The 15,091-nt window shown below is 51.0% G+C and overlaps 1 protein-coding gene across 1 annotated transcript in view; it reads right to left on the bottom strand.

The window, feature by feature from the left end:
* The window catches only part of CLCN1 (chloride voltage-gated channel 1), a 31,124-nt gene extending 16,127 nt beyond the window's left edge, over nt 1-14,997 (bottom strand). The window contains exons 1-11 of the mRNA XM_007466645.1: nt 14,740-14,997; nt 11,392-11,512; nt 10,863-10,994; nt 10,132-10,260; nt 9,755-9,888; nt 8,477-8,554; nt 7,355-7,433; nt 1,280-1,405; nt 865-949; nt 540-641; nt 121-205 (exon numbers count right to left, since the gene is read on the bottom strand). Of these exons, the coding sequence (XP_007466707.1) occupies nt 121-205; nt 540-641; nt 865-949; nt 1,280-1,405; nt 7,355-7,433; nt 8,477-8,554; nt 9,755-9,888; nt 10,132-10,260; nt 10,863-10,994; nt 11,392-11,512; nt 14,740-14,919 (1,251 nt within the window). The 5' untranslated portion in view covers nt 14,920-14,997. The remainder of the gene's footprint in view (nt 1-120; nt 206-539; nt 642-864; nt 950-1,279; nt 1,406-7,354; nt 7,434-8,476; nt 8,555-9,754; nt 9,889-10,131; nt 10,261-10,862; nt 10,995-11,391; nt 11,513-14,739) is intronic.
* Nucleotides 14,998-15,091: the final 94 nt, after the last annotated feature.

The following is a 15,091-nucleotide window of genomic DNA, read 5'->3' as shown; positions in this document are numbered from 1 at the left end:
CAGAAGCCTGAGGGACACCTGCGCTCTTTCCTCTTTGCCACGTGGCCCCGTCCTGGCTTGGTCCCAGTCGTGTGCTCAGTGACTTGACTCCCACCCTCAGAGGTCACCCTTGGAGCTGACCTCTCCAGCCATGAATTGTCCCATTCCTGGTGGGAAGGTGAAGGAGGCGATGACAAAGGTAACAATTCCAGGATAGAGCAGGCGGCTGAAAAAGAAACAGAATTAATCCTCACCCTAATTTAGCCAGGCCACAGCGGACAACTCTCTGGACTCTGGTAAGCCGAAGGTTTACTGTAGTCTACTGCAGTAAAACTGGAGTCCACTGTAGTCTTAGGCCATTAGACAGAGAATTCTCTCCACCAACAAGCAATCTTTAAAGGGGAAACCACACCATTCATCCCTGGTACAGTATTAGAGCTTCCATATTTTATCACAAGCCACCCAAAGGCATTTAACGCCTTCCACAAAGATTAAAAGGGAGGAACTCTTGGAGAAACCAGAAAGTAAACAGGTAGGGCAGAAGAAGGGCGGTGACTCACTGCTTAGCCAGAAACTGGCTGAGGGACTTGTGCTTTCGGACACCGAGCATGACTTGGCGATGCAGGTACACAAATACAGCTCCCAGGAAACCACAGCAAATCCTGAGGGTGTAAGTTATGCAGAAACGATACCCTCATCCCTCGGACCTGGCCACCGCAGGGAAACAAATACCAGGCACACACCTTCCCTTTCTACCCACCTCCCCCCAACAATGTACACTTCACCCACACCAACCCCACCTTCCCAGCTTGGGTCCCTTCTGGTGCAAAGCCACGCCCCAGCCCTGGTTCCCCACTGTCCTCCAGAGCAGACAAACCCACTGACCCGATGGCTGCAAAGGCTGGGAGTTCCTGCAGGTCAAAGGGGAAATCCATTCGGAAATTGGTTCTGAAGAGAGCTGTGATGGTGACTATAGGATGGAAAGGCCAAGGGTTATGGTGGGAGCATCACCGAAACGCACCGAGAAGGAACCAGGGTCATAGGTTTTAAGGATTAAAGCTTGCTCCCATCCCAATGTCTCCTCTTCTATTTGATTTCCTTTTTCTAACACTACTGGCTGAGACACTCTCCCCTATTCCATGACCTGTATCCTTGCCCTATATATACCCTTGGGCCTTGGTCTCACTTCCCAGATTATGCCATCCACTCCTTTTCTGCACTGCCCCACAGAGCTTCCCTCCATGCCCCATTACCAGCCTCCCTATTTCACACTGCCGCCACCCCAGGGCTCCCCTGTTACCAGCATCCTTGTTCCACACGGCTAGCACTCGGAAAACAAAGGCGCTGAATGTGGCTGCAAAGAATCCTCGCCAGTAGTTCCTCACGGCAAAGTAGGTAGAGGTGACCTCGATGCTAAACAGCACTCCTGTAGGGGCCAGGAAGTAGGGTCAGGTGCAGACAAAAGTGTGAGGCTCTCTCCCACACTCCCACCCCATGGACCCAAGGAGCTTTTGCTGAAACTTCAATCACAGCGGGGAGCAGAACTGGGAAGTGATGATCTCTTAGAGTGTGCCATGCTCTAAACCATATACCTGCTCATGCTAGCAGTTTTTTGCAGGCCAGGGATGTGGTTCAACAAGATACAGAGAGGATGGGAAATGAGGGGGTTTAACCCAGAAAACCTGAGGGTCAGGTGGTCATGCCCTCTCCATCCCTTAGAAAGCAAGGTTGGGTGGGATTCACAGCTGTCTGGTATCCACGGGGATTTGAAAAATTTCTGCAAGAAAAGTTACAGAAGAGAAAGCTTCCAGAGCAGGTGCTCACCAGAGTGCCAAGCAGAGCTCAAGATTTACAGGGACTCTCCTTAACATCCCCCTCAATCTCTCCTCGCTTCTCCCATGAACCACGTACCATGCAACTTTTAGGGAAGAAATAAGAAAAATGAATAGGAAAGGGCTTTGTGAGAGCTGACAATACTCAATATTGCAAGAAAGGAAAGAGGATTCATCCACATTTAAAAAAAAAATTAATAGTAAAAACCTGACTGAAAAGGACCAAATCCAGGGGGGAAACCAAGAGGCCAGAAGAAGCTATAAACAATTATGCTTAAGAAAGGTGGGTGATGATCCCTGGTCAGGGAACTAGATCCTACATGCGTGCCGCAACTAAGACCTGATGCAACCAAATAAATAAATACCTTTTTAAAAAAAAGAAAGGTGGGTGAGGTAGAAGGAAACCTAATTAAGAGTCCTAAGTTGTACTGTTTCTGAGAGTAGTTGCTGGAACACAAATGAGAAGGTAAATAGAAAAATAGAAAGAGTCGGTGGAGACAAAGTAAGGAAGCTAATAAGGGTATAAAAGATAGACTTAAAAGATGCAAAGAGGGCTTCCCTGGTGGCACAGTGGTTAAGAATCCGCCTGCCAATGCAGGGGACACAGGTTTGAGCCCTGGTCCGGGAAGATCCCACGTGCCGCGAAGCAACTAAGCCCATGAGCCAGAACTACTGAGCCTGCGCTCTAGAACCCGTGAGCCACAACTACTGAGTCCACATGCCACAACTACTGAAGCCCGCGTGCCTAGAGCCCATGCTCCGCAACAAGAGAAGCCACCACAATGAGAAGCAGCCAAAACAGAGGAAAAAAAAAAAAAAAAGATGCAAAGAAAACAGCCTTTAAACATACCAAGAATCAGGGAATAGACTGGGATTAGATGCAAAGAAAAAACTTACAAGAGAATTACCTAACACCCGGCTAAGCCTCATTTTTATCGGAAATGAAGAAGGAAAAACAAGGAAATGCAGCCCATAATTAGATGAATGGAGAGGAGGCCCAGACCTAGGAAAGCCCGAGAACTAGGTAAGGCTCGTCTCCCCTTGCTCTCTGCGAGAACGGCTGCTGGCCAGCCCAAGACCCCCAGCCCTCTCTTCCGTCGGTGACCTCTCACATCTGAGATATTTTCTTCTCCCTGTTGTAGATTCAAAAATCACGTCTCCTGAATCCCTCAGAACCCCAGCCCTCTCCTCCGTAGGTGACAGTCAGCGATGACAGGAAGTCATTTATGCCAAGGGAGTGTGGTTAACTCCTTCGCGGAGGAGTTCCTGCATTTGGACAGGGGATTCCTCATGGTTAGCTCAATGGCGCCTTCTCTGGGAAGGTCTCCCCGATCCCCCTCTGCGGGTAAAAACAGTCCTTCCCTTACCTTGTTCTCTCAGAATTCTGGACTATCAGAGCACTTAGCACTTTCAGGTATAGTTATTTATTTACATCTCTGAGTTCCCCCAGGATTGAAAGTTCCTTGGAACCCAGCACCTAACACAGTGCCTGGTACATAATCAGGGCTCAAGGCCTGTTCTATGGATGCACAGAAAGGAGAGGGGAGAGGGGGACGGGGAAGGAAGAACGAGAGCAGAAGAGAATAGATGGGGGGCATTTCAGAAAGCAGGGAATCTGAAGGACAGAGCTTTGCTAACCACCTCTTGCCCCTGCTCCCCAAATCTTATGAGGTAAGGCAGCTGTTTCCTTGGCCTAAAAGGAGGACTTGACACAGTGGGGAGTCAGGTAGAGCAAGTCTCTCCTTTTCTTTTTTTTCTTTTTGCGGTACGCGGGCCTCTCACTGTTGTGGCCTCTCCCGTTGCAGAGCACAGGCTCCGGACGCGCAGGCTCCGGACACGCAGGCTCAGCGGCGGGCCCAGCCGCTCCGCGGCATGTGGGATCTTCCCGGACCGGGGCACGAACCCGTGTCCCCTGCATCGGCAGGCGGACTCTCAACCACTGCGCCGCCAGGGAAGCCCCTCTCCTTTTCATTACCAGTAACAAAACCAAAGTCGGCTTTGATTTGTCGGATGTAAACTATCCAACTCATGAATAGTTTACGACCAGTTTTTGAAATCCTAGGCTAGATTTTCTTTCCTGCGATGTGGTTCCGGGACACCTTCTCTAACAGTCTGTCACTGTGTACTTCGGAATGAGAGCTCATTTTCATATTCGCCTGAGCCAGACAGAAAATGTGCTGCTAAGAGGAAACAAAGCATTAAAAACACAAACAGCATTTGGAAACTCTCTAATCTCCTAGGTTCCGTAATATTGCTCTCTTTCCCACCCTGAAGGCTCCTCTCTGCCTTCTCCCTGGCGCCTTTGCCTCTGCCCAGCAAGCGCCTCGTCCTTGGTTTCCAACAATTGCTACTCATAGACACACTTTCTCAATTTCATTCATGCCCATGGCTTCAACTACCACCTCCATGCTAACCTACTGGTTAACAAAGCAATGCTTTCAGCTCAGTTCCTGAACTTCAGACTCACCAAGCCAGCTGCCTAGTTGATATCACTTGGAGACGCCACAGGAACTTCAAATGCAATGTATTCAAAATTAAATGTATCAGCTCCCCCAGACCTGTTTCACTTCCTATATTCCCTATCTTTTTTTTTTTTTTTTTTTGCGGTACGCGGGCCTCTCACTGTTGTGGCCTCTCCCGTTGCGGAGCACAGGCTCTGGACGCGCAGGCTCAGCGGCCATGGCTCACGGGCCCAGCCGCTCCACGGCATGTGGGATATTCCCAGACTGGGGCACGAACCCGTGTCCCCTGCATCGGCAGGCGGACTCTCAACCACTGCGCCACCGGGGAAGCCCCCTATATTCCCTATCTTGCTTGCAGCATCACTATCCACGCCATTTCCCTCGTTATAAAACTGGAAGTTAGCGTAGATTCCTCCTCCTTTCTTACCTTTCACATCCTCACATAAATCAGCCACCAGGTCCCATCGATTTTATTTTCTATCACCCATATATATCATCCTGTTCTCTATCTCTTCTGCCTCTGCCCAGTTGGGTCTCTCATCATCTAGCATCAGGACTATGACAATAGTCTTCTTGTTAATCTTGGATAAATCCTATTAATCCACAGGCCAGTTCTATCCTGCACAGATCTGCCAGAGTTGGCCATGTCACTTCCTTATTTGAAATTCTTCCATGGCTCCCCTTCACCCGTGACAGCGTTTCCCAAAGTCAGGTCCATGAGATATTATGAGTTCCATAAGAAGGTCCTTGCAAAAAGAATTCTGTGGGAAATGCTACACTTGGGGTATTCACAATACATGTCAGCATATCAAACGTTCTGATAACTCTTCCAGTTTAAAAAACTACCTTTTGAACCCAGTAGTTTCCAACTTATCTTATCTTGGAACACTGTTTACAGGTTATGTCTGTTAACACCATGAAATGTGTTCCATAAAACACATTCCAGCTAATTCTAGCCTAGAGAATGAAATCGACATTCTTGTGCATTTCCTAGGAGAACCTTCATGATTCAGCCCCCAGGGACCTATCCAGACTCATTTCCTGTCATTCCTTCCCCTGTATCCTCTAGAAATGCACATATATGTTAATTTTAGTCCCTTACATCTTGACTTTGCAATGCTATCTCCTCTCTCTCTCCTCTCTCTCCAGAATATCTTCCTTGCACTTTGCCCAGGCTGCCACTGGGACACTTCTTGAGTGAACTGTGATGGTCTGCTTGCCTTCCTGTCTACCCTTTCAGCCGTGGGTACCTGAGAGCACAGGAACCAGCACAGCGCCCAGAGGGCTCACGTCAGAGGGCACATAGGGAAGCAAAAACATATTTGCCATTTTGGCCAAACACTGAAGCAAATTTCTTTCATCGGTGTAAGGAATTAAGAGTTGACCACATAGTGAATAAATTATTCTAATACTAATATTTTTTATTTTAGAATTAGTCCATGTTCATAAAATAAAAGCAATCAAGTAATGTTATCTGCAAATTCATTTAATATTTGCCACTTATTACAAACATCCTGAAAACAGCATTTTAACTTTTCAATGCTTAACATCTTCTCAAGAGCCATGTTTTATCTGTAACTTTTCTATTTGCCTCTCCCGTTCTCTACACAGGATCATGAAGAACCTTCCTCATTCACCCCAGAAATTCCAGTTTTATGCAAAAAATTCATATTCTCTTCACTTTAAAAGAATCTGATTAAAAACAAAAACAAAAAAAATGCTGCCTTTCTAAAAACGTTCTTCAGGCCTTCTGGATTTGTAAGACAAAAGACCAAATAAAGGTGAAAGCGGGTATAAATGCAAGTGTGAACATATAATGTGTGCAGAAATTCAAACACACTACCCTTCACTGGCTGGTGACTATGACTAATGACAAGAGCTGACAACAAAAGTGCAAACAGGATGCCAGCTGACATGTTCGCTGACATTGGTGCAGTGTCAGTTCAAGTGAGCATGGTACATTTTCATTAACTGTAAACGTTTTTCCATATATCGTTCCTGAGCCAAGTCATCTTAGTTTCCTGAAGACTCCTCTGCGAAAGGACTGATTACATGTTCATAATTGAAAGATACCTCTAACAGCTGGTGCGTTTAAGAAGCATATGCCTTTCCTGCAGTTTTGCTTCTCAGATTGTCAACATGGTGTCTTTTTTTATCACCAGTGAATCCAATGAATGATCTTTATAATCCTTGCTCTGTTAATCTGGTTATAACTGTTATCAATGAGTAAGTAAACAGATACAACAGCTTTCTCTGACCATGCCCACTTGTTATTCAGGACAAGGAAAATAATCTGAAAGGTTACCGTATGTCTAACATTAGTAGAAAGAGCTAAACTCAATCTTAAGTTGCTGCCAAGGAAAAACGACACTTTAACTTCCATCTGTAGTTCTGATTTAAAGCTGATTATTGGGACTTTCCCTGGCGGTGCAGTGGTTAAGACTCCGCGCTCCCAGTGAAGGGGGCACAAGTTTGATCCCTGGTCGGGGGACTAAGATCCCGCATGCCCCAAGGCGTGGCCAAGAAATAAAAATAAAGCTGACCATTAATCTAAATATGTCCACCTAAACTTCTGTGTCCTTGACATACAACCAAAGGTAAGTCTTCCCTTGGAGAAGAAAATACATAGAGATGTCAATTATACTTCAATTAAAAACAACGACAAAAATGAATTATTCAAGAGCAAAAAACCAAGAGGAACATCCATAGAAGTCCCCTGTTAGAAGATGTAATAAGTGAAAGGCAAAAATATCCAACAATACAAAGGGTTTTAATATAAGTACGGGACCCATAAAGGCCGCCTCGATTTTCCTTCCTGGCTTTACCACTTATTAACAGGATGACCTTGTTCAAGTCACTAACTCTCTCTCTCTTCCTTAATGTAGATCTCATCCAGCTTTGGGCAGGAAGGGATGTGAAGTCCTTAGAACACTGCCCACGCATAGTAAATGCTCACTAAAAGCTATTCTTGCTTTACTCTTGTTTTCAATGCTCATAATCGAACTTGGGGATGCTGACAAAAACTGTTTTGGGAGTAAGACCAGGCAAGTGGACAGACGTAGGCGGGGGTAAATCACTTGCCTCCAAGCGGTGTCCCAAAGCAACAGCCGACTCCTACTGCACAGCCCACGGTCAGCATGTCAGTGTAATAGTATGGCTGCTACTAGGGGAGACACAGACAAAGAGCCAGATGGGAAGGATGGGCAGGGGGGCAGAAGAGGAAAGGACAACAGGCAAGGGTGGGGAATAAAGAAGGAGCGGCTTAAGTCACAGGGAATCACAGTGGCCCCGTCTCCCCCCTGCGATCCCAGGCCAAGAGAAACTCAGTTAGTTTGGCAAACAGGAAGTGATCTCCTAGCACAAGTCAAACATAGAAAATGAAATAAATGTTAGGCAAATATATGGAAGGAAGGTCAGCCAATCAATGGTCACCAGAGAGGGGCTGGAGATGGGGACAATCACGGCAAGAAGTGTCAATATTAAGAGAGACAGGAAAGGACTTCAGACAAATAGCACCAATAAAGCCGGCAAGAAATAGCCACCAGCCTCAAAAGAACAGACAGCTCTCTGGTTAAAAAAAAAAAAAGAAAAAAAGCGCGGGTGCCTGGAGTCCAGGGCCTGTGATCCAGGGTCACACCCTGAAGGCCCACCCACCAGTCCCTTCCGCGAGCACCCCTCTCCACCCCAAAGCTTGTGGTAACCGCTCCAACCCCTCGGGCCACCGGGGTAGGGAGGAAGTGGGACTTGCCTCCGACAGGGGCTGCAAAGCAGCATCCCACGCCCACCGCGCAGGCCGACACCAGGAGATCAAGCTGCCCAGGCACAGTCTGCAACAGAGAAGCTCGCGGACAGGGCGGGTGGAGCGCTGGGGCGGGGGAGAGCGCACGAGACGGGGTGGAGGGGCAGGAACAACAAAGGGACGGGGCGGCACCGGAGGGGGACTGACGCCCAGGCGGCTGAGGGGCGGGTCACGTGCCGAGCCCAGATGCGGGGGCAGGGATCGGGGTGGGGGTGGGGGGCGTCAAGGAACGGGCACAGGCTAAACAGCGGCATCGCGTGGCTGGAGTAGGCGGGTGGCGCCACGTGTGTGGGGACGAGGGAGCGTGGGTTAGCGCAGTGCCCGGCTCAGCATCACGGCCAAGGCAGCCCTGCCCCACCCGCCAGCGCACACAGCCCCAGCTCCTTTTGCCTTCTCAGCCTTACCTCGTACACCCCACAGAGCACGGACATGAACTTGCTGAGGACAGCGGCGCAGATGCTGGCAATGTGGACAAAAGGGCCCTGGGAGAGAGGCGAGGGACGAGGGGTCAGGGGCAGGGGGCCGCATGGGGGGGCTTGGCGGCATTCTTGGACAGACATTGGTTGCTCCAGGCACTGTACCAGGGGCTGGAAATACAGGCGTGAGCAAGATAGAGGTTCTGCCTTCGCAGAGCCTCATCCCAGGGAGGAAGGGGGGTGATACGCCAGCATATTTATCATTTCAGAAAATGTCCCCCGCTCGCCACGAGAGAAAGCCCCCGCTCAGCAACGAAGACCCAACGCAGCCATAAATACATATACACATACATACATACATACATACATTTGTTTCAAAAAAAGGGAAAAAAAAAGAAAATGCTAGGGGCTAAGAAGAAATTGAGGGAGGGTCAGAGGAGAGAGAGAGAGACAGGAAAGCTGAGGGTGGGATGGGGAAGGTCACAACTGAGTAAGGCCTTGATGGAAATGAGGCACGAGCCGCACGGGCATCGGGAAGGAGAATGTTCCAGGCTGAGGGGACAGCAAGTGCAGGAGCCCCAAGAGGGGGGCAGGCTCGCGCAGTTGAGTGGCAGGAAGTGCCTGTCACTCAAGCTCGGGGAAGGAGGGGCAGCCTGATCACCATAGCCCCCCTAGGCCCCAGGAATAAGTGTGGACCTCATTTGAAGAGGAATGGAAAGCCATTTGAAGTTCCTGACCAGAGGGCAGACATTCCTGATTCTATTTTGAAAAGATAACTGGTTGCAGCGGGGGGCCGAGAAGGTATAGGAGCATAACCTTGAAAAAAAACAGCCTCTTTTAGGTCTCAGTTTTCACACAATGTGTCTGGATTGTCTCTAAGGCAGTGGTTCTCAACTGGGGGAGATTTTGCCCCCAGGGGACATTTGGCAATGTCTGGAGACATTCTGATTGTCACAAGGGGGGTTAGGGGGGGTAAGAGGACTGCTGCTGGCACGTAGGGGGTAGAGGCCAGGGAGGCTGCTAATCATCCTACAGTGTACGGGACGGCCCCCCCAGAACCAAGAATTACTCAGCCCCAAATGCCCACTGTGCCCAGGATGCGAGATTCTGCTCTAGGGTGCTCCCAGGGCTGATGAGGACCTTCCCATGTATCCCTCCTCCGGAATCCCCATGGTCCACGGCTGCCCCCTGGAGCTCCCTCTAGACTCAGTGCCGCCCTCTGCCTGAGGACCTGCCCAGCTCACCCCACAGTAACTGGAGTCCTACCTCTTTCCCCACAGGGATGCCACTGCCCAGCCCCGCAGTCAGGGCCACAACCTTGGCCACGAAGGCCTTGAGGGTGAGATATTCCTTCAGGACAACCCCGCGAAGTATTGTCTTCATTTCAGGGATTCCAGAGCCTAAAAGGGTTTTTAAAAAACGATTGTGTGCAGGTTCAAGCTGGAGGTGAAAGGTAGACGGACATCCAGATAGTGGACATGGGGGTGGGGCGAGAGGTCTATGGGGGGAGTACAGTAGCAAAGCGGCGAAAGGACTGTCAGGGGGCTGGGGGAGGGAGGGAGGGGAGCGCGAGGTCTACAGGCCAATGAGATTCTGCTGGATTATGTTGATGGCATATGGGGTAGGATCTGGGAAGTTCTCACCGACAGCCTGGGGAGAGATGAGGTGGCAGAAGAGGGCACTGAAGAGGATAAGGGTAAGTGGGAAGCTGACCCAGACCAGGAACTGCAGAGGCAGGTTGGGCTGCATCTGGTAGTAGGTCCACTTGTAGGCTGCAGAGACAGGCGTCTGGGCTTAGTCCTATGTGGATGGCATGTTGCGGCCATCCCACACTCACGGCATGGAACAGCGTGCTAGGAGCGTGCTCCCGCCATGGCTGTCCCGTTCAACCTCAGAGATGGCACTGTTCTCATTTGACACGTGGGGGGGGGGGTCTAAGCTGGGGGATGAGACGTGACCCGTTCAAGTTCCCACCACTTGTAGGAAGTCAAGTGGGTGCCAGTGCAGCAAACCACACTCTGTGGGCGCGTCATTGGAGGCTGTGGCTCACCCAACCACCCCGGTTAACCTGGCACTGAGGGGCTCCTGGGACTCCAGGTGTTTCCAGTTACCTGAACTGAAAAGTCTTAGGAGAGCTAGGACAAGTTGGTCACCCTGTGAGAGGGCTCCCCACAGCTTGGCTGGTAGCAGGCGGGAGGGGCAGAAAAAATGGATCTGGGTCTGGGTCTGGTCTCATCCTGGGCCAGAGCTACACCTGATCTCTGTGCACCATCCTGCTCCCAAAGCCCCCCCCCCCCAAGCTTACCCTAGGTCGAAACTCTAGAACAACTGCAGTATGGGGAGGGCTGAGGGCAAAGGGCCAGGTTAAACCTACCCTGAAGGGTTTTGGCACTGACATAATCCATGCACCAGCTAACCAGAGCCATAAGCAGCCCCAGAAGCAGCAGAAAGATCCAATCTTCCCCTAATTTTCTTCTCACCATGAGTCCCAGACGGTGGATACAACCTAGGAAAAGAAAATAAAGGGGAGCAGGTAACCAATCACTACTCTGTGTGTGTGGCTGAGGATGGGACGTGCCCGGCCCGCGGCGTCTTGTCTCTACGTCTCATTCCCTCAGTTTCTTCTCACCTCTCTGCCCTTCAGAAGACACCAAAGTCCAATTCCCCATTGGCTACTTGATTCCTTTCTAAACCCCAGTTTCTTGGGGCTGCATGGGAGGGATAGTAGGAAGGCAGAGTGAGAAGGACATGGGAGCCATGTCTTCTCCTTAATACCTGGAGGAGGGCTTTGGTGTGCTTGTGGGGATGGCGAGCCAGAAATATGCAGCAGGTCTTCTGAGCTAGTGTCCTAATCCCTGTACCTCCTTGCATTGCACATTCCTTTATCCCCCGGTCCCCATCACCTTGACATTTAGAATAGTGATCCTCTTCCATGTTGTCCACGGAAGCACTGGAGTCCATCGTCTCGGGCATCCCCGTGTCCTGCTCATTGTCTGAGAACTGCGCTTTGTGATGGCCATAGATCTGGACAGAGGGAGATGGGAAAGGTCTGCCTTGTTGAAGAGTTAGAAGAAACAGAGGGAAGCATATAGATCCACAGATAAAACAAACAAACAGCTTTTTAAAATCCTGGGTGTTGGGCTTCCCTGGTGGCGCGGTGGTTGAGAGACCGCCTGTCGATGCAGGGGACACGGGTTCGTGCCCTGGTCCGGGAAGATCCCACAGGCTGGGCCCGTGAGCCATGGCCGCTGAGCCTGCGCGTCTGGAGCCTGTGCTCCGCAAAGGGAGAGGCCACAAGAGTGAGAGGCCGGCGTACCGCAAAAAAAATAAATAAATAAAAATAAAATAAAATAAAATAAAATCCTGGGTGTTGAGGGCCTCGGGCAGGGTCATTTTTTGGTCATCCGTGCCCTCCACTCCCCACTCTCGGTCTGCACTTTTCCCACTCCTCACCCTTGTCTATCCATCCACGCCCTTGCACATCTGTAGTCATCTTGGTCAATAGCAGCCTTCATCAAGGGGACCAATTCCTACTCTGAAGCAGGGATACAAAAACTGTGCTAAGGGCTTCCCTGGTTGCGCAGTGGTTAAGAATCCACCTGCCAGTGCAGGGGACACAGGTTCGAGCCCTGGTCCGGGAAGATCCCACATGTCGCGGAGCAACTAAGCCCGTGAGCCACAACTACTGAACCTGCGCTCTACAGCCCACGAGCCACAACTACTGAGCCTGCATGCCACAACTACTGAAGCCCGCGCACCTAGAGCCCGTGCTCCGCAACAAGAGAAGCCACCGCGATGAGAAGCCCATGCACCGCAACGAAGAGCAGCCCCTGCTCGCCACAACTGCAGAAAGCCCGTGCACAGCAATGAACACCTGATGTAGCCATAAATAAATACATACATACATACATACATTAATGTATTTTTTAAAAAAACTGTGCTGATACTGGGCATCTGCATCAATTACATGTTTTTGCGTCACTGCTTCCAGTGTCTCAGCCTTTCTCTTGTTTCCCCAGACCCCTCACACTGATGTGGACGGGGTAAGGAAAGACCAGCAGGTGACTCTTTGTTGCCCTTGGCCTTGGTGTGTCTAGCTTCAGTGAGGCCCCTCAGATGCCCTGCCAGGCTTAGAGAAAGCCCATCCGCCTCCCCTTCCTGTGCTCAAATGCACAAACTGGACCCAGCCCGGATAAAGCAAGGCAGTCCACTTCCTCCTGAACTAGAGCTTGTGTGTTTGGTGTGTGTGCGTGTGTGTGTGTGCGTGTGTGTGCAAGGTCTCTAACTGCCCCACCTCCACTGCACTAACTATGTCCTCTGGAGCCAGGGTCAGGCCAGGCCATGTTGCTGGTTCTGGGAGAGCCTGGGTGGAAGAGATCTGATTTCACAATACAAGAATTAGAGTTTATGCCTGAGTCCTGGACAGGCGCGCACTAATACCCTGCTCATGGCTCTTTCGTCTTCTGAGGTTAGTGACTGAGGGAAGCCGTGTTTCCCTCTGTGCCCTACCTGGCCCCCGAGAGAAGACTACCCACCCGGGGGGACAGCACACGGGCTGCCTCAGCCCCCTTGGTTCCCAGGCTGGTGGAGACGAGAAGAGGGTGCTCCATGCCAAACCTGGGCTGGGAAACACTGAAAGAGCCGGATCTGTGCTGGCTGGACCAGTGTGCACCAGTCGAGCAGGGCTGGGGGAGGGGGGTTGCAGGGAGAAGGCAAGCCTGAAAGCATTCGCAGCGTCTGGATTCCTTAACAAAAACACCCGTGTGTGTAGGGCTGGGGCTGGGGCTGGGAGGATGGATGAAGCGATGCTGACAAAATACTGATAACTGATCGTTGGGCAAAGGGTACTTGGGCATTCATTGCACTCTGTGCTTTCTGTTTTTGTATGAGTGTGAAATTTCCATAATAAAATTTAAACAGAAAAAAACTTAAGTCCAAACTCCCCTTCTTTGCTTTCAGGGCCCTTTGGCGCCCAGCCCAATCCTACTTCCCAAGTCACCTCAGTATTCCTTTCCAACAGGAAGCTTCACGCTAGTGTACCTGGTTTCCTCACTGTCACCAGAAGGTGCCATAACTGCACCTTTACTCAAGTTGTCATCCCACCCAGACCGCCTACACGGTGACAGTGAGCCCAGGGCCATGAGGAGAGGTCTTTCTGTCCAACCCCACACAGTGTTCCAGGGTCCCCTCCTCCAGGAAGCCCACTCTGACTCACCATTGGAGCCTCTGCTGGCTTTTGTGTCCCAGTCCCCACCTGATTCTCCGGGGCTGCCCTTACCCACCACCCTCGGGATGGATCCGGACTGAGACGTGGATCCTCTTGACCCCCAGCGCTGAGATCACCAGCCCAGGCCAGCCCTCAGTTTCCCAGTCCTGTCTAGACCCCGTAAGCTAGAGGAACCACAGTCCACCCCCTCGTTGGCTAAAACACTTTTAAATCTTGATTTCCTGGTCCTCCTGACAGGTTCCATCCTGTCGCTCTCTGCATGCACATTCACTTGCTAATCCTAACCTGTGTATTTATCTGCGACAAGCTCCCAGCCTGTCTTTCAGCGGTGCTCATCCCATTGCCCATTCCTAGATGTCTAGAAGCCCTGGAGGATATTTATCCCTGGACATCCCTAATTAGTTCACAAGCCCCTCTCTCTGGGTACAGACCTCTGTACCTTTCCAGGTGCCTGCCATTTCATCGGTTCTTAATTAATCCTCCCACCTGAAAGTTTGATTATATTTCTTCTGCTCATTTGACACTGGTCTCCCTTTGATCACTGACATGCATTGCAATTCAGTCCATTTTCTCCGCTCATCCCAACTCTTCTGCCTTCTGCAGAAGCGCTGATTTGTGTGTGTCCTGCCGAGGGTGGGGAGGAAGAAATCCGGTGGTGTCTGCGCACGGGTGAGGGTGTGAGGACAGCTCACGCACACAGAGGTGGGGTCCCCTCTGCCACTCACCTCGTGTGGGTTATGTAAGCACGAGCTCGTCATGCATGTGTGGCTCTGCCCTCTCGCCCCAGGATTCGGGGGTTCTGTTAGTAAAGCTTGTGTTAAAGTACCCGTGTATCTCTGTATAAGGAGCTCACAAGGCTGAACCCAGACCTTTGAAGAATGTTCATATTTTGAACACAGGACCGCGTACTTTTTCAGGTTAAAAAGATCACAGTGCTCCCTCTTTTCACCTGATTCCTCTTTGCCCCCAATCCATGGCACCACCGTCTCCTCGAATCCACCGCCCCCTCCCCTTAGGACTTTACCTGTGTGGGGCGGGCGTTGGGACGGGGGCCTGCATCCCTCCGGAGCCTGTGCTGCAGGCCCCCACTCTTGGAGGGCAGTCCGTAGCTGGTGCAGTGTTCAAAGGGCATGTACTGGTACTGGGGGGCGCTACCCCACCAGCTGGGCTCGGCCCCAAGCCTCTGGGACCCAGATGGCTCCATGCTCCCTCCCCCGGCCAGTCCTCGGCCTGCTTGTCCCTGCCCTCCCCCCAGTACAGCTCCTTAAGCCTGCCCTCCTGCCTGTCCCCAAGGCGTCTGGGGCAGCGTGCCCACCCCCAGCTATTTATAGCCATCTCTCCGTCACATGACCCCCCCCCCCCCCCCAGCCCCATCT

The sequence above is a fragment of the Lipotes vexillifer genome, unplaced genomic scaffold (genome assembly GCF_000442215.2).
Source record: "Lipotes vexillifer unplaced genomic scaffold, Lipotes_vexillifer_v1.1 scaffold71, whole genome shotgun sequence".
Classification (NCBI taxonomy): Eukaryota; Metazoa; Chordata; class Mammalia; order Artiodactyla; family Lipotidae; genus Lipotes; species Lipotes vexillifer.
Note: the sequence above shows the minus strand (reverse complement) of the source record. Positions and strands in the feature narration are given on the sequence as shown.